The sequence below is a fragment of the Benincasa hispida genome, chromosome 11 (genome assembly GCF_009727055.1).
Source record: "Benincasa hispida cultivar B227 chromosome 11, ASM972705v1, whole genome shotgun sequence".
NCBI classification, from domain to species: Eukaryota; Viridiplantae; Streptophyta; class Magnoliopsida; order Cucurbitales; family Cucurbitaceae; genus Benincasa; species Benincasa hispida.
The window spans coordinates 1,838,069-1,864,720 of record NC_052359.1 but is presented as its reverse complement, the minus strand read 5'-3'; the positions used below and the strand labels follow the sequence as shown (position 1 = coordinate 1,864,720).

Genomic DNA, 26,652 nt, shown 5'->3' with positions numbered 1-26,652 from the left:
TAAGCATAACTCAATTAACTTTTCATCTCCTTAATATGTGAAGTTAGAAAATTGAACATCTGACTTCAAAGTTGATAGTGTAACTTGCACTAGAGAAAAATTATCATATAAAGGCCAAGGTACCTAAAGGCTCAAGGTCAAAATCCTTCCCAGTATTTTTCATTAAACAGAAAATTCAACTCATACTTTGCAACTCCAAAATTGTTACATGGCAATGCAAATCTGTGTAATTCCAAACTAAAATCTTTGAAAACAGATGAGTTAGATACATCCTCAATGACATCGGAGCTCCACCCTCTCGTCGCAGTCATGCCTGCCTGCAACTTCAACTCAAAATGGCACAGGCTGGCAACTCCTGCCTCTTAAGACATCTCTATTCTGTCGTCAAAAGCAGGCTGAAGCAACAGCTACTCATCAAAAAATAGCAAGCTTCCAAACAATTCTTCTACCTGTGGAGAGAATATCACATCTCGGTCATCACATGGAGGTTCATGCACAATAACATCCCGTAGGTGAACAAGGACAAAATCACTATTAATTTGTTTGTGTGCATATTTTGACTTATTATGAACATTCAATGCTTTTAACGTAAATTTCTACCCTAGACATCAAAAGAATATTCGATATAATTCATTAAAAGAACAAGAGACGAAAAGATGAAAACTGAGAAACAATAAGCCTAGAAAATTAAGAGACTGTAAAAGGCAGATGCCGCAAAGTGCCGGTGCTCGATGCATGCAAACCAGTGAGGAATCGGCTTTTCTCATAGAGGTAGCTGAGAAATCCTGATATTGAAGCTGGATGGATTTTGCTGAAAAACTCTAATGTTTGAAGGGGCCAAAATACTGTATTGGGATTGACTTACCCAATAGGTCAAAAAGGATGATAGATTATATGGGCTAGGGAAAGATGTAATTTGCATCAAGTCATAGCAAGAAATATAATATGATAATATATATATATATATATATATATCAAAAGTGCTTCCCTTGTTGAAGAGGCGATTGTTTTATTCATTCTAAATGTTCAATAAAAAAACCTTCATAAGGTGCATCCACATTGATCTTTTAACATCGGTGAGTGGGTGGCTTGTGAGGGTGTATGTAGGAGGTTGATAATCTTGTTAAAAATCTATCAGCAAAATGGCATCTGATAAACAAATGGCTTGGTGTTTCATGGGCGGTCGTACATGAAGTGGAACAATGGGGGAAAGGATCATGTGGGAAGAAACACTGAACCTTATCACAAGTACTAATAGCTCCGTGACTAATTTCTCAAAGGAAAATTTTGGCTTTTCCGGGATAAAGGTAAGTCTAAATCTCCTTGTGTAGAGGGGTAATATGATCCACAATGGTTGGGCTCATAACAAGGGCAAGAATCTTGGTGGAAAATATACCCTTTGGATCTAGTTTCCAAATTCGACAGTCTTTGTGAGATGTTAAATGAATCCCATCAATGCTATCCATGTGATTAATCCATTCTTCGACCTCAATGTCATTAAAATTTCTTCTAAAACGGAAAATCCAGCCCTGTTAGTCATCCCAGGAATCTGTATGGACGAATTTTTGTTAACAGCCAGTGCATAAAGGCAAGGGAATTGTTAAGCAAGAGAAGTCCCCCTCAGCCACCGGTCATGCCCAAAGTGAGTGTGGGCTACATTCCCATCTTTAAAAGTAAATCTATCATGAATAAGGTTCAAGTGCATCAATATGGCTCGCCACGAGCATCTTATATGGTTAGGATTAGGAAAGGTGCTATTCGGTCATGCTTATTGTGTCTACTTTTTCAGTTAAAGCCTTCACCTTTTGGCAATTTGATTACTTCTCGACTCTTCCATGGATTCGTCACAATAAGGAAGTGTTGGGAGATTGTCCTTGGGGTGGGAATTTCAACCCCTTCGTCAGTTTCAGTTGTGTTATTATTGGAAGCATACACAGTTTTTTTGCCGAGCCATTTCAAATTCTCTCGTCGAGAGCTTTGATACACGATACCAAAACTGTAGCCAAGTTTTGGTGATTTCTTGAAATGAATCTTTATTCGATGTTTTGTTAATTACAACTTAGGGATTTCTATTTAAAGGCTCTTTGAACATCTAAACAACTTGAGGTGAACTTGTTTTAACGGTAACAATTAAAAGGACTGCAGTAAAGTAAAAAACTTAAAAATGAAAGCTGAGGCAAAACTTAAAATAACACCACCAATACTCTTACAAAACTAGACGTGGTCCATTAGGATGTATGGTCATTTGTTAGGTTTGTCTCTTTGAACTTGGAGGCTTTTTGCAACTATCCTAATTTTTTTTTTCCTTGATTGGAGCCCCTTTATATTTTAGTTTTCCTCGTTTTCAATTGAGGTCTTATTTTTGCATGTCATTGTATTCTTTCATTTATTCTTAGTGACCATTCACAAGTGTGAAATTTGTATATTATTGAATAGGAACCCTTGTATTCGGTTCAAGCAATAAATATTTTCAAAAATGTCTCTCTCCCCTCCCGTCCAACCCAGCCTCTTATCCCCTCCTCTTTCCATCCCGCCGGAACTCACCCTGCCTCCTCACCTTAATCGTGTCTCTCCCTCCCGCTTCCCCCTCCTCCTCCCGATCACCCTCCGGCTCTTTTCCTCCCTTCGGCTCTCATTGCCTTTTTTGTACGTTTCTCTGTCATGGAGCTTAAAAGCTGTAGCATTCTCGACCACTTCTTCTGTATGTGGCAAGAAGGTTCGGGTTTCTTTTTAGAAGACCTAAAGAGAGGTCAATCCATTTTCCTATCCTTGACATCAACCCAATGGCTTCAAGAGAGCTTCCATAGACTATTGATTGGTTCAACTTTTGAATTTTTCTTACTAAAGGAATGAGTGGATCAGAGCTTCAGAATGTGCTGTTTCGAGCAAAAGATGTGTGGTTTGTAGAATGTGCTATTTGGCCACTCTCTGGAGGAAGGAAGAACATTCACATTCCATTTGGTGATGATAAATCAGGATGGCAAGAATTCAAGGACATGATTGATGTCTGCATACACAACTTCAAAGAGCCCCCTGTTCAACAGGTTTGTCCTCCTTCAAAAAACCTTCCCCCAAACAGGCTCTGGCCAGTAACTTTAGTTTTGTACTTCTACCTCGTGATTCTCATGAAAAAAGTTTTCCAGTGTTAAAAGCCCCTAAGCCCCATATTTTCAATACCCTACCTCACCCACTGTCCCCTGATCCAAACTTGAAAAAACAGAGTAAGCATTCTTTCTGGATTCAGAAGAATCATGAAGTTTTTAATGAAGATTTTAGTAAATTATGGATCATTTCAAGATTGTTAGTCTCAAATGGGTGGAAGGAAATTGCTCGAGAACTTAGTAAGGCATTCAACACCAACGTTATTATCAATCCCCTGTTTGCAGAAAAGGCTTTAATCAAAGGTTAGTCAAGGTGATTTAAAACGATTGGGTGTTAACTCAGGGCAAATGGAAGCTATATGGCCTTTATCATCTGTTATTCGAAAAATGGAATCCCTTTAGACATGGCAGGCCATCAGTAATGAAAGGTTTTGGGGGCTGGGTGTCAATCACGAGCCTACTCCACCCTTCCCCTGCCTCTCCACGAGTAATCCGTCTTCCCCTGTTTCGCCAAAACAGTTGGCTCCTCTGCCACTGTTAGTCTCAGTGCCGAATTCGAGCAACCCTACCCCCTCTCTCGTGCCTTCCCCTCCCCCCTGCTTTAAACCAATACCTAGACCCTGCCCAGAGCACGTCACTCCTCATGCCTCTTTAAATCATTCCCGAAGCACTTCATTAGAAGAAAATATCTGAAGGAGCATTCTAAGAGCACTTGCCTCAGAACAAAGACAGTGGTTGTTCATATTCCAGACTTTATTGAGGCTAGAAGCACTTCATCCCAAAAACAGCCTCATTTTAACATTCAAGATCTCTATTAGACCATTTCTTTATATCTAAAGCATGGGATGAGTTGTTTGAAAATTCTAGAGCAAATAGACAAGCCTGAATCTTCTCAGATCATTATCCAATACTACTAGAAGCCGGTTCCTTAGCTGGTGTCCCTCCCCCTTCAAGTTTTGCAACAATTGGCTGCTCAACAAAGAATGTGTTCAAATCCTTGAGACAGCCTGGCTAAATAGCAAGGTTCATGGTTGGGCTGGTTTTGCCCTTAGTCAGAAGTTAAAATAAGTCAAAACAGCAGTCAAAAAGTGGCATTCTAAATTCAACGAAGACCAAAAAAAGAAGGAAGAGAGGCTGCTAGAAGAAATTGAAAAGTGGGATGCCCTTGCCGATATTTCCCCCCTCTTTAACAGTGAATATTCAATTAGATCCTCTCTGAAATCAGATTTAATGTAGAAAAGTAAGTTAAATTGGCTTAAGCTGGAAGATGAGAACACAAGTTTCTTCCATAGATTCTTAGCAGCAAAAAAGAGAGGAAATTTCATAAATGAGTTAGTTGACGAGCAAGGGGTGTCAACTAAGTCTAGTTCAGAAATTGAAGACCTAATCCTCAACTTCTACAGCAACTTATTTTTAAATCCCTAAGGAGGAGACACATCCCTCTAAATTTAGATTGGCCATGCATCAACCAAATCAGAATTTGTCCTTACAAGCCAAGTTTTCAGCTACAGAAATTTATTTAGCTATAAAAAAACCTTGGCAAAAGTAAAGCCCCAGGCCCTGATGGTTTCACAATAGAGTTTTCGTTGAAATTTTGGAACCTTCTCAAATCAAACTTTCAAGACACCTTTGAGGAATTCTACAAGAATGGTAAGCTCAACGCTTGTTTAAAAGAAAACTTCATCTGCTTAAATCAAAAGAAGAAATTAGCAACAAAGGTCAGTGGCTTTAGGCAAATCAGCTTAACTTCCTTAATATATAAAGTCATTGCAATGGTGTTGGCCGAGAGACTGAAATTGGTAATGCCTAGTATCATTGCTCCTTCCCAAAGTGCTTTCACAGAAGGAAGACAAATTTTAGATCCCATTCTTATTGCCAACGAAGCAGTAGAAGATTATCGTGTGAAAAAGAAAAAAGGGTGGATCCTTAAGCTCGACATGGAAAAGGCTTTCAACCGTGTTGACTGGGATTTTTTAGAAAAGGTGTTAAGAAACAAGAACTTCAGCCAGAAATTGATAGAATGGATTATGGGATGTGTCAAAAACCCAATGTTTTCAGTCTTCATTGTAGACCAAGGGGGAGAGTGGCTGCTACAAGAGGCATAAGACAAGGTGACCCCCTTTCTCCTTTCCTTTTCCTTCTTGTCAGTGAAGTGTTAAGTGCGCTGATTTCCAAACTTATCCAATCCGGCATTGTTGAAGGATTTTTAGTTGGCAAAGAAAACATTCAAGTCTCCATACTCCAATTTGCGGATGATACTTTATTATTTTGTAAGTATGACAACTCCATGCTTGCAAAACTTAAACAAACAGTGGAGTTCTTTGAATGGTGTTCAAAGCAGAAAGTTAACTCAGAAAAATCGGTCCTTTATGGTATCAAGATGGACGAAAATGAATTGTTTTACACAGCAGCCTCTCTGAATTGTGAGGCTAACCGCCTCCCCTTCTCTTATCTAGGGTTGCCGCTAGGTGGCTATCCGAAAAGTGCTTCCTTTTGGCAGCCGGTTTTAGAAAAATTTCAAGCTAAACTAGATAAATGGAAAAGATTCAACCTCTCTAGAGGGGGAAGAGCCACCTTATGCTAGTCAATTCTTTCAAATCTTCCAACTCATTATTCGTCCATCTTCCTCATGCCCGAAGGAGTAATCTCTAGAATGGAAAGGATAACAAGAAACTTCTTTTGGGAAGGACACTCCGTCAGCAAGTTGAATCACTTGGCAAAATGGGATTTGGTTCAAAAAACCCTAGCAGATGGAGGCCTTGGCCTTGGTGGCTTCAGATCAATGAATGTAGCACTCCTAGCTAAATGGGGGTGGAGATACTTTAATGAGGATGATTCCTTCTGGGACAAAGTAATCAGAAGTATACATGGCAAAGACTCTTTTGATTGGCACACAATAGGGAAAGGTGGTAGAAGTTTGAGAAGCCCTCGGGTTAGCATCTCGAAGACTTGGCTTAAGGTTGAATCTTTGGCCAAATTCAAGCTTGGTAATGGTTGCCGGATTGATTTTTGGTTAGATCCTTGGGAAGGAATGACCCCCTTTAGTAGCCTGTTTCCATGTCTTTTCAGATATCACCTTGCTCCCAAATGGTTCAGTTGCTAATCATTGGGACACCCGCTTAGCTTCTTGGTCAATTTCCTTCCGTAGATTGCTTAAAGATGAAGAGGTGTTGGTTTTCCAAGAGCTATTGGGGAAAATTGCAGCAAGAAGCTTAATTGAGTCTTTTGATAAAAGGGTGTGGTCTATTTCAGCCTCCGGTTCTTACATGGTCAACTCCCTTAGAATCCACCTTTCCCCTTTTTCCCCTTTGGATAAGTCTCTATATTCGACCCTTTGGAAGACAAAAAGCCCTCGAAGAGTTAACATTCTCATTTGGATAATGTTAACCGGTCAGCTGAATGTAGCCTCGGTTCTACCAAGAAAACAGCCTTCCAAATCCCTTTCCCCCTCAGTCTGCTTGTTGTGCCTCCACCATAGCAAGGATTCACTTCACCTCTTCTTTACATACCCCTATTCAGTTTGGTGTTGGGAAAAACTGTTGTTCTTCAACTTCTCATGGGTTATGTGCAATGACTTTAAAGGAAATGTGCTGCAGCTTCTTGCTGGAAAAAATCTCCATAATCCCAGCCGTCTTCTTTGGTGTAATGCAGTTAAAGCTCTCTTGGCAGACCTATGGTTTGAAAGGAATCAAAGAGTTCTCTTGGGTGTCAAGATCGCCTCGATTCTGCCCGTCGTCAAGCTTCTTCATGGAGTATCCTCTCTAAACTATTCAATGGTTATAGCCTAATGGATTTCAACCTCAATTGGGAAGCTATCATCTCCACTCCCATTGGTGGATAGTAGTCTTTGTTTCTTCATTATCTAGTTTAGTTAGTCTTCTCTAAATGTCNCCCCCCCCCCCCCCTTTTATTCGGCCATTGTTTGAGCTTAGTAACTTTGTTTTGTCCCATGCTTTGTTTTTTTCTTTATTATTTCTCTCTATATTTTGTTCCCTTGGATGTGATGAGGGTGCTAAGGGGGTGTCAACCTAGTTGAGATGCTCGAGTGCGCCTACTGACTTAAACTTAATCTTTGCTTTGCTCATTGTATAACCCTCTTGTACTTTGGGGTTTAGCTCATTTCTCTATAATATAATAAATCATTTCTTTTTCAAATAAAAAAACTATATTATTAAATAAATCAGAGGATAATTTAGAGCACATAATCAACCTTCTACAAGGTGAATAAATAGACATAAAAAAACCGACAAAAGAAAATACATTAATTGCTGGAAAGATTTCCTTAATTGCTTCTACACCTCTTGGGTCTTCGATAATTCTTTTAGAAGCAATGTGCAACAACTACTTTCCAGTCCATCTCTAAAGAAATACTCTAATTTACTATGGATTAATGGGGTGAAAGTAATGCTAGTTGAAATCTGGTTTGAAAGAAACCATAGAGTGTTCAATGGGAAGGAAACTCCTTGGTTTGCTCGTTTTGAGGCGACAAAACTCAACGCTTCTCTTTGGTGCTCCCTTTCTAAATGTTTTGAAGCCTATTCCTTGCAAGACATAAGCTTAAATTGGCAGGCGACTTGCAATTGGAAGCTTAGTTGAAGATCCGCTGGAAGTGGCAGCAGCTTATTTTTCCTTTGTATTCTCAACTGTTTTAATTTCCTTAATGTATTTTAGCTCTTTGTAGCTTAGTTCGTTGCAACTTCTGTTTGTGAAGCTTTTCCTTGTCTTTTCTCATTAGTATTATCTTTTTGCTAGCCTTTAAAGGCTATTCATTTTTGTTGGATGTGATGAGGGTGCTATGGGGGTGTCAACCTAATTGAGATGCCCGGGTGCGCCTACTGATCCTTTGGTTTCTTGCTTGGTTCTTTGTATTCGCCTTTATTTTCAAGTACACATCTCTTGTACTAAATCTTATTGATTAATAAAGGTCGTTTCCTGTTCAAAAAAAAGAAAAATACCAAAAAGGAAATAATAATTAAGAATAACGAATTTAGTAATAGATCCTAATTTCCTTTTAACGCCCTCCCTCAAACTCAAGGTGGTAGATTGATGAACAACTTGAGTTTGCAAAGATGACTTCCGAAACAAATCAACAAATCTGGGATGGAAACAGAAACCCATGAAGAACCAAAACATGAAGAACTTCTAGGCTAAAACAGAAACCCACGAAGAGAGAACCAAGAACCTTCAGGGCTAGAAATATAGATCCTCGTATAGAGATCTATAACAAAACCTACGAAGAACGAACAAGAACTTCTGGGTTTAAACAAAGATCCTCACGAAAATCTTCAACAAAATCCACGAACAGCCGAATTGAAAATGGAACAAAGACCTTTATGCAAAAGAAGATTTTCCATAATCGCAAATAAACCAAATTGAACCAACTTAAATCACACCAAACTGAGTGAACCAAAACTAATAAAATTGAACCGAACCAAGCTTAATTAACTAAACCAAAATATGCATACTGAACCAAACCCATTGATTAAAATTGAACCAGCCTTACTGAATCGAACCGGGTTGGCTGAAACTAAATCGGTCTATGTGTGAAAAAATCACACCTTCACGAATGATACCCATCCTTTGCAAAATGGTCTGAGGCGACATATTCAAAACTGGTCTGAGGAGCAACACACAGGACTGATCTGGGCAACACAAGTTCTAAACAACGATTCTAAGAAATAGGAGCGTCAGATCTACAGACGGAAGTAGGAGCAAATGTAGCAGATCTGAAACGATAACTGGACTGACAAATCTGAAACGACAAGTCTGTGCGCGACAGAGATGGTTTCACAATCAATTGGACTATGGCAAGTGAGGAAGTGCATCTGGACTAACAGAGGACTCACGAACAATTTCAGAGACCTACGAACTGAGATAGATCTAACATTTAGAGACGACAAAATTGTGGAGATGCTGAGGTGAGCGACAATGCGGACTGGTCAACTGCAGGGGAGTGTTTGACTCAAACGGATGAACATGTTGCAGCAAAGCTTGGCGAAGCGAGTCTGAGCGGATCTTCAACGGGGACGAAGCTAGATCCGTGCGGTTGGGCTGACCGAAGATGGGCAGAGGGAAAATGGTGTGCGGTACACGAATAGACATATCTGGCAGATCTATGCAATCCTTTACTAAAATCCTAATGGGCGATTGGTGTGCCTTCATCGATATAGAAGGAGGCGAACGAACAGGCCTTTAGCAGCTAGGGTTCAATAAGACTAAACCTAATGCTCTGATACCATGTTAAATTTGTATATTGTTTAATAAATCAAGATAATTTAGAGTTACATAATCAACCTTTACAAGGTGAATAAATAACATCAAGAAACTAATAAAGGAAAATACATAAATGGAAAATACCGAAAAGAAAATAATAATTAAGAATAAACTAATTTAGTAATAAACTCTAATTACATTTTAACAAGAACTATTATTTTTCTTTCTTTGAAATCATCGATTGACCAAAAAGATTAAGCATAGAGTTATGGTGAATTTAATTATATCATCACTTTAACACTTCCCCTTGTTTGTGGGCTTGAAAATTTGTAGAAGACCTAATAAGTAGAAATCAACATTAAGTGGAGAGGAATGACATTACAGGAGTTTGAACATAGAAATTCCTACACTGATATCATGTTAAAATACTAATTGACCCAAAAGCTTGTTTAATCAATAAGTGGAAATCAATATTAATTGGGTTACGGTAAATTTAATTATATCAACACTTTAACACGTTCCTCTTGTTTAATCACCACGGTAAAACCCAAAGTCAATGGATAGTTTTTTAGGTTGAATTATACAAATTACACCTTAAAAGACTTCGGAGTTTGATTTGGAAGAATCCATAATCTTGAAAGTTGAATATATATATATATATATAAGAAAAAGGCTTTCCATTAGTTTTATTATTGTTATTATTTTAATGAGATAGAATCGAGAGGAAACTGGGTTTCCCTTTTGGTCAATGGACTAAAATTAGCCCTTAGGGCTAAGGCTTGAACAGAGGCTACATACACACTTTTACCCTTTTATAAAACTCTAAACTACAACTCAGTTGCCATCAGACAACTTTATCTTCAAAGATTATTTTAGAAGACAATTTTAAAGGTTAAAATGAAACTCGTGGACTTTGAGCATAGCTCAACTAGTTAAAGTATACTCTCTTTTTTTGTTTTTGAAAGGAAACAAGACATTTCATTGATAAAATGAAAAAAGACTAATTCTCAAAATACTATGAAACAAAATATAGCAATTACAACTAGTACGGCCAATTACATCCAACAAAAGAAGACAACTTTAATCAATCTCAAACTAAAAACAAAAAGAGCAACTACACTTCAAAGGCTCGAAGAATTTTTCTAAAGAGAAACTCGCGAACTCCATTAGTGAAACAAAAACAGAGGAAAAGTTTCAAAAAGCCAAACCAAACAAGAAACTATTGGCCTTAACCGACCTATTGAAAATCACTGAAAATGAAGAAAGGTGAAACAACGCCCAAAACTACACCACCCACGGAAACTCTCTGAAATGACAAAAAATTGAAGAATAACAAGTCAACTTAAATCCAAAATCCATACCCCAAATCCATAGTTAGATTTTAATTTGTAGTGATTGAGGCCTGATTTCTATCATCTGTATACCACACCCTCAATTAAGGAATGAAATTTGGAAAGAATGGAGGAAGGAATTACGGAATACTTTTTCGCCTATGCTACTGAAAGCAGAGCCTCATCAGAAACCTTGCCAACACCAATTGAGATGAGATTATCAAAAGCTTCTGCGAAAGAGTCTTAAACAAGAAGATCCGTCTAACAGAGTATTTGCAAACTTCTCTTCGACCTCCTCACTGCTCAACCTCAGATGCAAAATCAAAATCCCCATAATGAATAGATTAAATGGAGGTAAATTCCTTCGTAGTGGAAGAGGACAAAAACCTTTGATAAACACAACATTTGATCCTGAATGAGTGAACTTTGTAATATTGAATGATTCTTAAGGAAGTGAAGGAGGTCGAGATTGCTTTGGTGATGAACCGATGATTCGAGTACAAGCTTCCTCCAAAATATCTACATTAATCTCTGATTTTCTAGGAAAGCCACAGCAAGTAAACTTTCTAGTATAAAAGAAAAGGTAGGGTTCAATAAGCCGAGAAGTCAAAATAGGTCTTGAATTGTAGAGTTGAGACATGGCTATGAAGAATGACCATAATCTGAATAAGAGCAAATAGCCTAAAGGTCATCTTGAAAATACTAGTTAAGGTATCTTGACCAAAAGATCAATGGCTTGGATCCACGTACTGATGTTTTAAAGAGGAAAAAAAAATTAAGATGAAACATCATACAACTCTATCTTTGTTTTGAAGAGAAAGCTAATGAAAAAGCAATTTAAAGGCTAAAGATTAAAATGTAACATATAAAAACACTGAAGCATCTAGTATAAGTTATTATAAGCCTTCTTTTGTAAATTTCTTACATCAATGAAATTTATTTTATATATAAAAAAAAATAAAGAAAAGAAAAACAATGTTTGTTCAGCCCATTCGCAACCCAGCAAGGAAACAACACGATGCAACCCTTCCACCCTGAAACAGCATCCGATAGGTGCAAGAAGGCAACAAGAACATGCAATAAACTTTCCTCCGCCTGTTGACAACCAAAGTCTAGAATACTAATATACTTGTGGGAGGAGCTTAAGTTTTATAAAAAGCCACTTCAATGATTGGCAAGAAAACCTCAAACTCCTAAAATGCATTCCCACCTATCAAACTTCCAGAACCATGATTTGATGATCCAAGATTTCAAGGTTATGATAGCTCGAGTGAGGATGAAGATCCGAATTTGAGGGGAAACTGTTAACATCCCAAAGGGGAAGAGGCTAACATCATCAACCCAACAAAATTATGATTACAAAATGAAAATATACCACAAAACATTCAATGAGAAGTTTGATGCGGGAACATTTCCAGATTGGGTCAAAGAAGTGGAATCCTCTTTTAATTACACCAATACCCAGGAAGACAAAAATGTGGAATTGGTGACCTATGAATACGTGTTTGGGAGTAATTTTAAAAGGTTAAATTCACTTTGTCATGATCAAAAGCACATTGAATACACCTTTAATCACTCAAAATTAATTCAATATCTAATTTTACACTTTTAAACAATTTTCATACTACTAAAATTGAATTTGAATGATTAAAAGCATTTTTAGAGTGATTGAAAATAACAAAAGTGATTTAACCATTTCAAAATCACTCACGTACATGTCATAAGTTGAAATGAGGGGCTTCTACAGGGAGGGATCAAGTACAAATCAATAAAAGGAGATATTGTAGAAGACCTATTAGGTTTTGGCCAAAGATGATGGAGTTGATGAGCCAGATTCTTTCAGTGAACACAAGCATCTACCATATAATCAATATCAACATTGCACCCAAGGAAACTAGTCAATTGTTGACTACTTTGAGCAGTTCCACAAGTTTGTGCATGAAATAATTTGGTCAAGTCCGAACGAGAATTGCTCGTTTCATTAATGGTCCAAGAGAGGATGTCAAGAAGAAGTATTGAGGTTGTGGCTTTCGCATGAAATCTAGATGATAGTAGAGCCGAGAAGCAAAAAGGAGAAACAAAAAGATCACCTTCAGATAAAGGATACTATTAGAGTGTTGATATAATATTAAATTTATTTTCCCATCAACTTAAGTTTTTTGGTCCATCGATGAGTTAATATGGTATCAAAGTATAGAGTCCTATGTTCAAACTCCTACAATGGTATTTTCTCCCCAGTTAATATTGATTACCACTTGTTGAGTTTTCTATATATTTCAATCTCACAAATTAGGGGGAGTATTAGAATGTTGATATAATATTAAATTAATCTTCACCCATTAACTTAAGCTTTTGGGTCAATCGGTGAGTAAACAGATGTAAAGGTTTTAAAAGAAGCACCACCAAGGTGCAAAAGAACTAGAAATTTTATTCCTAGTATCAAGCTGACAACAAGAGATCAACCACGCAAGAAAATCAGAAAACCACACAGAGGACACAGCAAAATCCTCTAAGAGCCTAGTCATAAGCAATCCGATGAACCACGCAAGAAAATCAGAAAACCACACAGAGGACACAGCAAAATCCTCTAAGAGCCTAGTCATAAGCAATCCGATTCCATTCACAACGCACTAAGCAAAAACTGATAAAAAAAAATGAATTCATTAGCTGCCAAATATCGTCAAGAAGAAAGCAAACATCCAAATAAGGCTCCATCAACCTATTGAGTAAATCAACCAACACCTCACAATCAGGAAAAATTGTACAACAAGCAGTTACTCCAGCATGTTCTGTAACATTCAAACCCTCAATGTAAGTCAATTCCTAAGTTAATCCCTTTTACCCTTATTTCTGTATTAATCCCTTATAAATAGGGGGTCTATCTGATGTATTTGACACCATTAGATTGTTAATAAAGATTCTAGAGTTTGATTCTTTAAAGAATTTGTCCTTTTATCTCTTAGGCTACACTAATTTGGTATCAAAGTAGTTGTTCGGGTCAACGTTGGCTGCCATTGGTAGAAAACCAAGAAACTCTTGGCAACACAAATCGCAAGCGGGAGTTTTGTGAGTTGTGCTCGTTGCCAAACAACGTAAACATAATTAGGGAAACCCTTTAAATTCAAGGAGGAGGAGAAGAAATTCAAAGACCATCCAAGAATGGAGTACTACAGTGCTAAAAGAACGTTCAAAACCAGAAAATACTCTCAAGAAAGCCTATTCACAAACACCTAAGAATTGTCTCTATTCCAATTCAGTGGCCGAAACATTTTCAAGATGCAACCAAACTCGAATGAAAACAGGAGATGGGAGGAATTTTGGAAGGAAATGGATGAAATATACCAACTTTTGGGCAATATATCCAAACGACATGAACAACAAAAAGCTAGAATGCCAACCATCAAATGCAAAAGTGAAGAAAATCATTGTTGAAGTGGGAATATGAGTGGGAAAAAAAATCCTAAATATAAGAAATTATGCATTTAGTCTTAGTAAATTTTATTTTTTTAGTTAATAAAGAATGAAAAACCCTAGTTATCACTATTGTAAAAATAATGAAAAAGCCCCAAGGCCCAAGGCTTCGGACTTGGGGCTTCACCAAAGGCACGTGCCTAGGAAGGCTTTTTTAAAATACTGTGAAGGCCAATGATAGAAAGCATTTATCTCGAGTCATTCTCACTCCTTGCATCAACAATTGACTACCATCCACAATGGCATGCCCTCTTTAGAACACAGTGGTGCACTATCGATGCATAATCGTTGACAGTGGGAGTAGTGAGAACATTATCTCACACAAGGCCGTCCAAAATCTTCATTTGAAAACCAATCCTTGATGACATGAAACCCTTAAAAAAAAGTTCAATCCAAAAGGGTAGGGAAGCCCAAATCAATGAGATTTGCATCAGTCCTTTATCTATAGGGAAGGATTATAGGGATCAAATTATTTTTTATGTGAAACAAAAGGGTGGGGAAGCCCAAATCGATGAGATTTGCATCATTCCTTTATCTATAGGGAAGGATTATAGGGATCAAATTATTTTTTATGTGAAACAGATGCATGTCATGTTCTTTTGGAATGATGTACAAACCTCTTCACATAGAGCAAGAGGATACTTATGAGGTTCCTTTCAATGGAGGATAGTTCTCATTCCACTTGTGTTTTGGGGCTAAAGAATTTGGCCAATGATTGGCAAGGAAGCTTGAGTTATTATGCAAGATAGAGAGGCAAAACCCATGGGGCAAATTGACCCGTCTATCGTTGAGATTTTTCAATCCTTTCCAAATTTAGCAAACAACCCATGCACTCTACCTCCGCTTTGAGAAATAACACACCAAATTGATCTCACTCCAAGTTTTACCTTTTTTATATTAAAAAAAAAAGAGAGACTTTTTTTATTGAAATGATGAAAAGAGATTAGTGCTCAAAAGTACATTAATCCTCATTCCGAGTTCTACTTGGGAGGTGGGAGGAAACAAAGGAGTATAAAATCCTTCAAGAACCCCTATATAAGGGTCACATCCAACTGAGTGTTAGCCCGCGTCTATCCTTTTTTTTCCAAGAAACAAAACATTTCATTGAATTAATGAAAAGAGGTTAATGCTCCAAAGATACAAACTCCACTTGGGAGGAAACAAAGTAAACGAAACAAAAATAAACAAGTCATTGAAGCATTGAAAGGACAAACTACTGAAATGACAATACAATCATAAGCGAACAAAATAAAACAAGGAAGGATATATGAAAGCATTCCAATTGAGACAAATATCTTATAATGAGAACTCCACAAAAGGCTTGGCTAGTAAACACTAAGATGAAACCTTCAACTGAGCTAATTCAAAAAGATGAATCCAAGGAAGAGACTTGACATGAAATATTTTCTTTGATTTCTTTTTAGCCGCAACTCTGATAAAATCGCTTTGACTCCATTAATCCAAAGCTCATGAGACTTGGAACTATCAAAGGACCCGAAAGTAGCTGGAAGACATTGCTTCAAAAGACATTGGTAAAAGCCCAATGTAGATTGCAAACAATTTACCATTGACTCCAAAGAAGGATGGGACGAGGTGAATGTATAAACAGTAGAGCCGTCAATAAGATTATGGTCAAGTAAAGGTTTTTTGCCCCTTGATTACCTAATTTAATTGATCAAGACAAATGTCGAACTCTTTCAATGATTGGTTATGCATTTTGGGCTCTCGAATGTCCTAAGCACTTTCATGAGATTAATGAATCAGGTGCCTCATCCTTTTCTAGATAAATGTGTGGCATGATGACATTTTGATATATACTAGGTCCAAATGAACACTAAGAACACCTTCAAGCACTCTTTGCCACTTTGGAAAAATACCTACCATACATCAACCTTACAAAATGTTATTTTTAAAAATCAAAGTTACATGTGTTAGGTTTTATCATTGGTAGTAACACGATTTATATGGATCTTAACAAAGGACTTTAGCACCATTCTCACCCCTTTAGCAGAATGTGTGAGGCAGGGTAAGTTTTGTCAGACAACTTAGACTAATAAACAAGATGATAATTTTGCAACCTTAAATAACAAATTGTGTACAGCCCCGGCTTGGCTTTACCCACCTTTAATAAATTTTTGAGAGGGATGTAAAATTGTAGATACTTATCATGTAGAAATTGTTGCTCTCTCATCACAAGAAAATCACTCCATTAAGTATTATAGTGACAAAAGTTAGTGATTCTAGGCAAAAATGGAGTAATTATGAATAAGAACATTATTCTTTGGTCTGAACACTTAAACAATGAGAGGATTTCTTACTAGGAAAAGAAGTCAAATTTCTAATAACCCAAATGCGTGTTAGATGGACAGTCTTATACAAAAATTTGATCCTCCTCCACACCAAGATTGCATCAACTACCTCATAGCTTACCATGCTCCAGATGATTTTCAATTGGCTTCTAGACTTACAGTCATTCGGTTCCTTTCTTTCCAGAGCAGCCAAACCAAAGCTCCTTTCTTAACCTTTATCTTCAAAAATCCTTCGGTTCCTTTCTTTCCAAAGCAGCCAAACCAAAGCTCCACACTGCCACAAAAACTTACTCTATTCTTAAAGAAAATGCCCGCCAAACATTCCATCATCCAACCATCAATGCTGTTCGGAACGCATCCAACAAGGCCAAATTCCCCCAGAAACCAGAGCCAACCGGTTAATAAATTTGTGGAAATATACTTTTTAACAATTATTTTAGTCTATAGCCAATCAGAAAAAGAGAACTCAGAAAACCTAAAACGGCTATTTCAAGCATTAAAACAGCATGAATTGTTTTTTCTAGGCCAGCCTTGGCAGTACAATAATCAAACCATCCATAAAGGACCTTGGTAATGGCATTCAAAGAAGAAGAGGACGCTTGCCTTGGCAATAGCATTCGAAGAAGAAGAGGACGCTTCCCATGTTTTTCTAGGCCAGCCTTGGCAATGCAGTACAATAATCAAACCATCCATAAAGAACCTTCGCAACAGCATTCAAAAATCACCAACAACCGGCAAGAAGACAAGGAATTTCTTATGTAGACAGCCCAAGAAACCTCCAAGGAATTTCTTATGTTGACGGCCCAAGAAAGGCTTCAAGAACACCCAATCAATCTTGAGTCTGAATCTTCTAGTGATGAAGATTTCGCACCTAGACCCCCAAATCTCCAACCAATCATGTAAGAACCAAGGTGTCAAGAAGAAGAGCAAACCATTCGGGAGAACTCTAACTTCAAGATGAAAATTGACCTAGCTTCAATGGTAGGATGAATATTGAAAACTTTCTTGAATGAATCAAAGTTCAAACGGTGGGATGGAAAAGAAACTAAACCTTGTGGTGTTGAAACTCAAAGGTGGTGCATCTGTTAGGTAGGACCAACTTCAAACAATATAAGATATGAAAAGCAACCCATCCGAAGTTGGCCATAGATGGAAGAATCGATTCTTAACTATCAACAACGAACAACTACTAGACAATCAATACCAGCAAACAGTAAGGTCAGTTGAAGCCGAACAACACTGAGGAATTTCATCAACTAAATGCAGGAAACAATTTGGCTGAGTGAGAATCAACAAATTGCAAGTTACATTGACGGACTTACAGAGGAAATCATATAAAGCTCCAGCCCATGACTTACCTTGCTGAAGCAATCTGTTATAAAGCAACAATTGAGGAAGACAAGGAGCAGTAGGATAAAAGATGGACCAATCACAGAATTCCATAGGATAGACAACCATCTTCCTACAAAAAGACTAACACCGAAGGATCAAAGAACTATACAGGACCTAGTACATCCAATACGAAGCCTAAAGAATCCACTCCTTCCAAGAATCAAATCAAATCCAGAGGAAATTAAGGAAACTTATACCCATTACCAACCCCTACGATCATCCAAATCTAGGCATAAACAATTTGGAAGAGCTATGTATCCAAACTTTATATGTACGTTAGATGCTAAAATTGAGTAAAGAAGAGTTATCCAAGGAGGGAAAATAAAGTTGCGCCAAGGGAGATGATGGGAAGAGAGAAAAGTGAGAGGGATGCCAAGGAAATGACATGCAAAAGGACCTCATGCCACATCATGAGATAATTCATCTCAGTGTCTTTAGATTCAGGGTTCAAACGGTAGAATCCCTACTTAGCGTACTAAATATACCTCATAAAATCTCCCATGTCAAATGTTATGCAATCACAAGATTCTCCTTGAGATCAGTCCATATGCATAGCAAAAGCGGTCAACTTCCCTTCCTTAACATACATTCCCAGAATTTCTAGTCATTCCCAAAATCTAAAGTATTTCGAAAACAATCGGGAACAATTGTTTTCCCTCTTTATGGAGCATGAACCAGGACATATCCAAATTCTTTCCAAATTGTTGTTTACTATGCTCTCCCATTTGCATTAATAACTAGGATATTTTGGTATTCTATACCCAAAAAAAAAAAATGTAATCTTGTGAGAAACAGTCTGATTTGGAACAAAGAAGATCAAATTAGGACAACTAACCAAGGGAGATGGTGGGGGACCTCAAGAAAAGTTCCCACAGATGACAGAACATATATAAAATCTGAATTTAATAGCAATGGAATCATGTCAATAGCTTGAGAAAACATTCAATTGAGCTAATGAGCCAGGTATGCATCTATACCAAGACCATAAAAATAAAACATAGAAATGAGGAAAAGATAGGATTATAAACAAAGGGATTATTGAAATTGAAACATACCTAAGAAGAAACATATGGTCCTCTTGATTGATTGAAACATCTTGGTCAAACCTCAATACATCCAACCAGTACATTCTGCAGAACCACAATGACATCTCTTCTTTTTAATATTTCCATCGGAATCACGAACTTGATCCATCATATAGTTGTAATGGTAAGACAGTTCTTGTAAAGGAGGAATATTCTCAGCGGCAAAGAGCATAATATGCGGAATTCTCTTATCCTCATGATCATAAAGCACATTTTGGGCATAAAGATTGGGTGAGCAACTATGGTTGATAAATCTCCCAATATTACCATAAGTTGCCGCATCAATGGTAAAACCGCCATCCTCCACAATATCACAAGCATTCGCCTGTGCATCAGGCAAGAGGGTTGAAAGTCCGTCCCAAAGAGAATTGTCACTATAGTTATTCCCAATATCAAACAAATACTCATCGTTACCAGTTCTTTGGTCTGCTTCCTTGTCCTCGAGAAGCTCCCCTATATACTCACAAATAAAGCTTCCTGAGGGGATTGAATTTAGGGATCTCACACCCCATCCTCTTGATCTGGTTTTAAAAACCTCTAATTGAAATTTGATACCATGTTGACTAACTCGATTATGACAAGAAGGAGGACACTTGCATGAAGGACCACACTCGTAGACAAGAGCCTTTGCCTCAACAATTGCCCCATTATGATTAAATGGGATCTCTCCTCCATTTAGAACCGCACAATAACATCTCTCAGAATCTGAGCACCCGTTTGTACAATCACAACCCTTGAGAGGAAGTGGGCGACACCAATCAGGATATATCACTTTAGTGATGTAATTAAATGGTGGTGGCTTCTCATTATCTATGATGTTCACTGCACAAATAGGAATTGATTCTTTCCCTTGAGAAATATCGTCTACGCAAAGGCCTTCTCTTACTTTGAACTTTTTAGACCTCTTTATTTCTTTCCAAGCAAGTTCAGGTTGACCTGGTATTCGACACAACTGAAACTTGAATATAAGCTTACCATGAGGACCCATATCTTGCCACCATTTCTCCACCAAATATAGCCCATCATACACATATGTTCTTCCATCAGATGACTCAGAGCCACGAATCACTCTAACAGGACTTCTTTCATCAAAACTATTCTTCAATGCAAGGTTTCCTCGTTCCAGCTTTTGGTCTTCAGGTATTTTGTCTGAATGCATCATATTTCCTCCTTGTCCTATGTAAATCAAGACATCTGAGTTATCGAGGTTATTAACATAGCCCCCCGAAGCAACAATACTTGTAGCAAGGATCTTTTGACCACACTTCACATAATCTATACCACCCTGAATTTGGCGATGAAGTCCTATAATATTAAGTTCTATCCTATATCGGAACTCATCACCAACTTCAACTCCTGGGACTGGTCCTAAAATTTGTTTGCACACATTAACATGCTTTCCTTTATCCTTAAGAATTTTTGCTGCTATAAAATCAATCCTCCTAGGTGCACTTCCTTGGACCTTTCTTCCTGCTTCTTCTTCTTGCAAGAGCTTCCTACATACAGCTTGGAAAAGTCGCAATGTCTCCCTTACTCTAGTCCTAGTACCTTTAGAATCGCTCCCTTGCTCATTTCCACTATCATTAATTTGAGAGAATGGAATAAGGCTCACATCAGTATTATTGGATCTATAATTCATAAGAGAATTGTTATTTTCATCGTCGTTGATAGTTATGTCCATGCTACCTGCAATAACTAGCTGATGCATTTCCCCATTAACATCTTTTTCAACAGCAGATGTCTTCTTTGAAGATTTTTTCTGATACTCTTTTCCATCCTCCTTTCTTAAAATTGATTTCGTTTTCTCTAGTTGCCTCGAGTCACGTTTCTTCACTTTTCTCCCACTTGAGACACCTCCTGGAGAGGGCTTGAGGTTTGATTTACCTTGCCTCCAAGGACAAATCGATGAAGCCATGAGACCTAACACAATAGGTCTCTCACCTACAAAAGTTTGCTCGTAGGGTACAAGTTTCAATTGCTTTTGATGGGAGGGCCTATCTGAAATATTTTCTTTCGAAGGTGCCTCTCCTGTGTAAACCACAATTTCCTTCACCAAATTTTCCTCCATGGTTTGCTTCACTTCATCTAGAGTACTCTTACACTTGTTATCAAACTTGAATTGATCACTATGAGAAGTTTTTGTGCATTTTTCTAATGTACATTTATTTTCTGAACCACATTTATCGTCCATCTTTGTTGCTTTAATAGGTTCCACCATCAAATCAGTACAAATTTTATCCACAGTTAACTTGGTCACATCCTCTACCAATTCAATATTGTGTTTTTCTTTGTGAGCATTATCTCCCACACATTCTACATCCTTATCCAAATTTGATAGCTTATAATGATGCTCGAAATTATTCTGAGAGACAATCACAAGGGAACCCTCCTCTTTGGATAAAGGATGGGCATTTTGGCCGCAAAAGGGTGGGAAATCTCTAATAGCCGAAACTTTTCTTCTAGGAGGGTATTTTCTAACCACAACTTTTTTCACGTCCTTTCCATTAGAAACAAAGGTAGTGTAATCAACTAGGCTTAACTTATTGGGCTTAATTACCTCTTCTCTTATGCCAGAAGAAACCACTCCATGCAATTCTTTCAAAGAAGGTTCATCTCCAATAGAATTTTTTATATTTTTAAACGATTCATCTTTGCCTTCCAAATCCTCATTCAACAATGATGATTCAGCATTCACTGTATTGTGCCCATCTTCTAGACACGAAATATTAGTTCTTTTTGCCGTAGTTTCTAAAGCTGTATTTGCATTTGACATCTCTGTGCTTCCCAACACTTCATGATGCACTGAGAGAGGACTCTCAATTATATCACCTATTACACCTTTTATTGGGGTTGAATTATTTTGCAAAAAACTTCGACCACAGCCAGGAGGGAAATCTCGAACAACAGGGACTTTACGTCTTTTATATTTAAGTAGCCCCGAATGTGGAAAAGAATCGCCATTTTCAATATTCAACCTTTGAATTCTCTCCATGGAATCATTACATGTTGACATAGTTGCTCTTGAAGATTTGGAATTAGCTGGATTTGGAACTAATGTGCAATGTAATGGAAGTCTGTAACGGCTGAAGGCACATTGAGGGCTTTGTCTTCAAGAAGAAATCCAGAAGCCTCGAGCTAAAACATGGCATGAGCCTTGATCATAATAGAAAAAATAATCAATAAAGAATATTAAAGAGAGAGAGAAGAGGGGGAAAAAAGATATGACTAAAAACATAATGTACTAATAAAAGGAGCAATTACGATTGAAACATTAAAATCACATAATGAGTAAGTGGCTTAATGACTCATACTTTACTAAGAAAATTTATTAGACCACCCTTAATACTTTATTATCTTTTAAATCATCACCCCTCTAAAGGACAACGAAAAGGTGAGCTCTCTCACCTTTGTTGTAGTTGTTTGCTTTAGTAGGCTTATGGCACAAGAAGCTTCCAAAGGTTTGATAAAGGGCTTTGAGATGGGAAAAGATCATATATATTCATCATTTTCAATTCACAAATGACACTGTCCTTTTCACCTCTCATGAAGAATAGGTTATAGAAAATATCCAGAAACAACACCATCCTTCCACCTCCCATGAAGTAAGGTGACCACTCACCCGAGATCCAATTTATAAAAGCATTTACTAGGAATTCGGTTGATATCATTGATAATACATATGGTGGTAAATTGGATCTTGGACATGGTGGTAAATTGGATATTGGCCAAATTACTACCTTGGCCTCCCTTTCAATGGTAAGCTTAGATCTTTATCTTTTAGGATCCAACCATAGAGATGATTGAGAGGAAGATACATACACAAAAGGCTCGCTCTTATCGAGGCCATTTCAACTAACCTTCCTACCACTTCTCTCTCTTTCAAATGCCTCGCAAAGTGGTCAAAGCTATTGAAAGATGATTTTAAAAAAAATCCTTCCTTTGGATCAGAAACAATGACAAAACTAGAATTCATCTTGTCAAATGGGAAAAAGTAACTCTTATTGATAGAGGTGGCCTTGGCCTTGTCAATTTAAAGAATGAAAATCCAGCGTTACCAAACAGAGAAGTCGCATTACGGAAGAGGAGGGCATCGTTGGTGCAATGAATGGAACCTCTCCCCTAAAAAAAATAAATAAAACTGGAATTTTGACCCTAAATACAGCCCATGAACCATGGAAGAACGTTGGGAAGCATTAAAACTTAGCTCGTGAGCATATGATATCGATATCCCAAGTAAACAATGGAGCATCTACATCTTTCTGGAATGACCATTGGCTTCCATGATTTTATCACCCATTGGTGCGTTCTTTGTAAAAAAAAACATTAAATAAAAAAGGAATCACAAGAAGAAGAAGAAAAAAATCTCTATTTGTTCTTTCCCATCAACATTTTTTTGAAGGTTCTCCAACCTTTTAGAAGTTGGAAAGGCCTTCTATGAATGCACATGGTTCGAGCTTTATGTATGTTTACAAGGAGAAACGTCACCGTTGCTACAAGGATAATTAATTTATAAATTCAAGCACTACTTTCATTGCAGAAATCCAAACATTCAATCAAAACAAAAGAACTTCAAGAAAACGGGGCTAAGAGGTTAGAATTAGACCAACCCAGAACAGAAAGAGGAAAAAAAAACAGAGATAATTACCTGATTTACGCACCCACAAGGCACGAACGAAGGAACCCAGCAAGCAAAAGGACACTGCCGGAATACCCAACTCCTCTACTCGTGGGTTTTACCAGATTTAATTCCAGATTCCTCTCCTATGGGGTAACAGCTGATTTTGCTCTCTGTTTCCCTGTGAGACGATAACCTAATCCAATCAAAACGAAAGCGAATTGAAGCCTGAAGGGTGCTGGGATTTCATCCGTCTTCTCCTTTTATCAACTCTCGGACGACAGAGAGTCGCGAACTCCATTCAGTTACGAGCACAAATCGAGTCGGGTCGATCGGGTGCGGGCGGATTTTTTTTTTTTTTTTTAATATTACTTTGGTCCCAATAATTTTGACTTTGGTTGATTTTTGTTCGATTCTTTTAATATATTCATTATAGTTCCTTCCCTATAAACTTTCAATTATTTTGGTCCCTAAACATTTAAAATACTTATTTTGTTCTTTACATTTTCAATTTTGATTCATTTTTGTCTTTAAATTTTCAAAAAAGTAATTAGTTTAACTCCTTTAAAGTGAAGTGAAAATGAAAATGATAGGACCAAAATAGTTATTTTTTTAATGTACAAGAACCAAAATAAGTATTTTGAAAGCATAGAGACGAAAATGAACTAAAATTGAAATTATAGATATTAAAATAAATATTTTGAAAGTGTGAGGACCAAAATAACATTTAAACTCTTCTTTTTCCTCCTTTTAGTATAAGAATTGTGGGATCGAAACCTTCTAGCCTTCCCGTCATGCTAATTATAGCAATTTGGCAGGTGAAAGTTTTATATTAATCAACATCCGTATCAGATTGGGTTTAAGCACATAAAATAATTTAGGTTAAAAATTCCTTTTAATTCCTAATATTTAAGGGTGTGTTTGGCTTGGTTTAATTTGAGTTGATAATAATTGCCTATGGATAATAATTGTTTATATTTGGAGTGCAGAATTGAATTAGTTTAGGAAGTCTGTGTTTAGAATGTAGAGTTGAATTGCATTAAGTTATGAATATCTTATGCAATTTTTTGTAACCTATTTTTTTTTTTTCAAATATAGACAAATAAACCAAAATATTTATAAAGAATAGCAAAATATCACAGTCTATCTTTAGGATAGACACATATAATGGTTTATCGTTGTCTATCGTGGTCTATGACAGACGAATTGTGATATTGTACTATCAGTGCACAAAAAGTGTAACAATTTGGGTACTGTCTCAGAGAGAAAGGTTGTTAATATTTTTAGCAGTTTTGTCATTTAAAATAATTTTCCTTTTTGTTATCATTGTTTGTTTTTATTTTTCATTAACTTTTAATTCCACTATTCGACTACACGTATTCTCCCAATTTCTTAAACACATTGGAGTTGTGAAGTTAATAAATAAAATATATTATTCATTAAAATAGTCAGGCGAGTTCATCCTATCAAACAGACGTAAACAATACCTCTTCCTAGATTGTGATGGAACTGTTAGAAAACAATCGATTTTTTGAATGTATGTGAAAAGTAGGATGACTCAATCATCCTCAGACAATACTTCAATATCAAATTACTATAAAAGACAACTATTAAAAGATATAAACTAATAATTTCAAAATCTTACTTGAAAACACTTTCATCAGTTGAGATTTTTTGTTTTAATTTTGTTTTTGTTTTTTCTTTTAGTATGATTGGTCGAGTTGGTCAGTAGAGTTAAGTCATTGAAAATTGATGACAAAGTTGATGGTTGGGGTTAGTTGCCTAAGGTGATCAACGGAGTTGAGCACTGGAGGTGGTTGTCGTCGGAGTTATTCATTGGAGGTTGTCTTTCACAGGAGTTGGTCACCTAAGGTGAATGTTGGTGTTGGTCATCAAAGGTAGTCGTTATCGAATGTGTTCTTTACCGTAGTTATCATCGGAGGTGGTTTTCGAAGCCCGAAGTTGGTCACTAAAGTTGGTCGTGGGAGGTGATCGTCGGAGTTAGTCTCTAAAGTGTGGTCGTGGTAATCATCGGCGAGGATAGACAATGGAACCATTGAAAACATTGAAGGGAGGGAGAGTTGGGGTGAGTTGGTAAAAATAATCAACTCAACTCCACCTACATCTAAAGTTGGTGGGCCAAACAATGAGTTAGTAATTTGTATCGACTCAACCCAACTCATGTTGATGAGCAGAACATCCCCTCGTAGAAGTAACAACTTAATCCCTAAATGATTATTTGTAATAATTTAGCTCCTAAAGTTTATGTAATGATTTGATTGTTGTACTTTAATTTTTGTAACGATTTAGTTCATATTTTAGATATTAGTGTTAACGTTTAGTGATATTTCATGCATAAATATATTAATCAACTAATTAAAGACTCAATATTTTTATAAAATATAACGTCAACATCATAAATATTAAAAATTGACATCTAATTTTTTATGGATTTCTTTTTACACTAAGGACTAAATTGTTACAATTTGAAAGTAGAGTGACGAAATTATTACATAGTAAAGTTGACGTGGGGATATTTGGGAAAATGCTATAATCTTCCAATTGTATTAATTTGTAATTATAATTTGTTTTTCATTTTAGTGTGAAAACACTCTTCCCTTTGAGCCTATTTAAAAGGGATTTAGGTTTAAATTAATGATGTAGTTAGGTGTGAAACAATCATTTCACTTTGGATCTATTTAAAAGTGATCATTATCAACATTTTATGTTATTGAATAATATTTCTACTTTCTACAAGAATTAAGCTACACCAAAACTGATATCATAGTAGTCACGAAGTTGGGCCTGATGATTGGGAAAAAATCCAACAAAGCCACTAATTCTTACCTACCAATTGATGCGGAAGCATCCAACCCTTAATAATCGATCAACCACCAGATGAATCAAGTTGAAGACGCCATAAGAACCTTAATCAACAAATTCATTTTGATGTAGACATCCATGATAGAGATGCAACAGACCCTAAACTTCCTTGTAAAGGAAAACAACAAATCCAACAAGGCCAAAACCAATATTCAAGAGGAATAAGAGAAAGGCCAAGAACAACATGAAAATAGAGGAATTCAACACCAGAATGTAACTAGAGGAACTCAAGTGCATCAAGAAATCATATGT

The 26,652-nt window shown here is 36.9% G+C and overlaps 2 protein-coding genes across 2 annotated transcripts; one reads left to right on the top strand and one right to left on the bottom strand.

The window, feature by feature from the left end:
• Positions 1 to 23,858, bottom strand: LOC120090088 (histone-lysine N-methyltransferase, H3 lysine-9 specific SUVH6-like). The gene is made up of 3 exons (XM_039047577.1): positions 23,548 to 23,858; positions 18,873 to 22,055; positions 1 to 449 (listed from the first exon to the last, which is right to left on the bottom strand). The coding sequence occupies exon 2, from the start codon at positions 21,913 to 21,915 to the stop codon at positions 18,925 to 18,927; it is 2,991 nt and encodes a 996-aa protein (XP_038903505.1). The 5' UTR covers positions 21,916 to 22,055; positions 23,548 to 23,858; the 3' UTR covers positions 1 to 449; positions 18,873 to 18,924.
• LOC120090100 lies at positions 4,874 to 5,206 on the top strand. Its single transcript, XM_039047605.1, has one exon. It carries the CDS (start codon positions 4,874 to 4,876, stop codon positions 5,204 to 5,206), a length of 333 nt encoding a protein of 110 aa, XP_038903533.1.
• Positions 23,859 to 26,652: the final 2,794 nt, after the last annotated feature.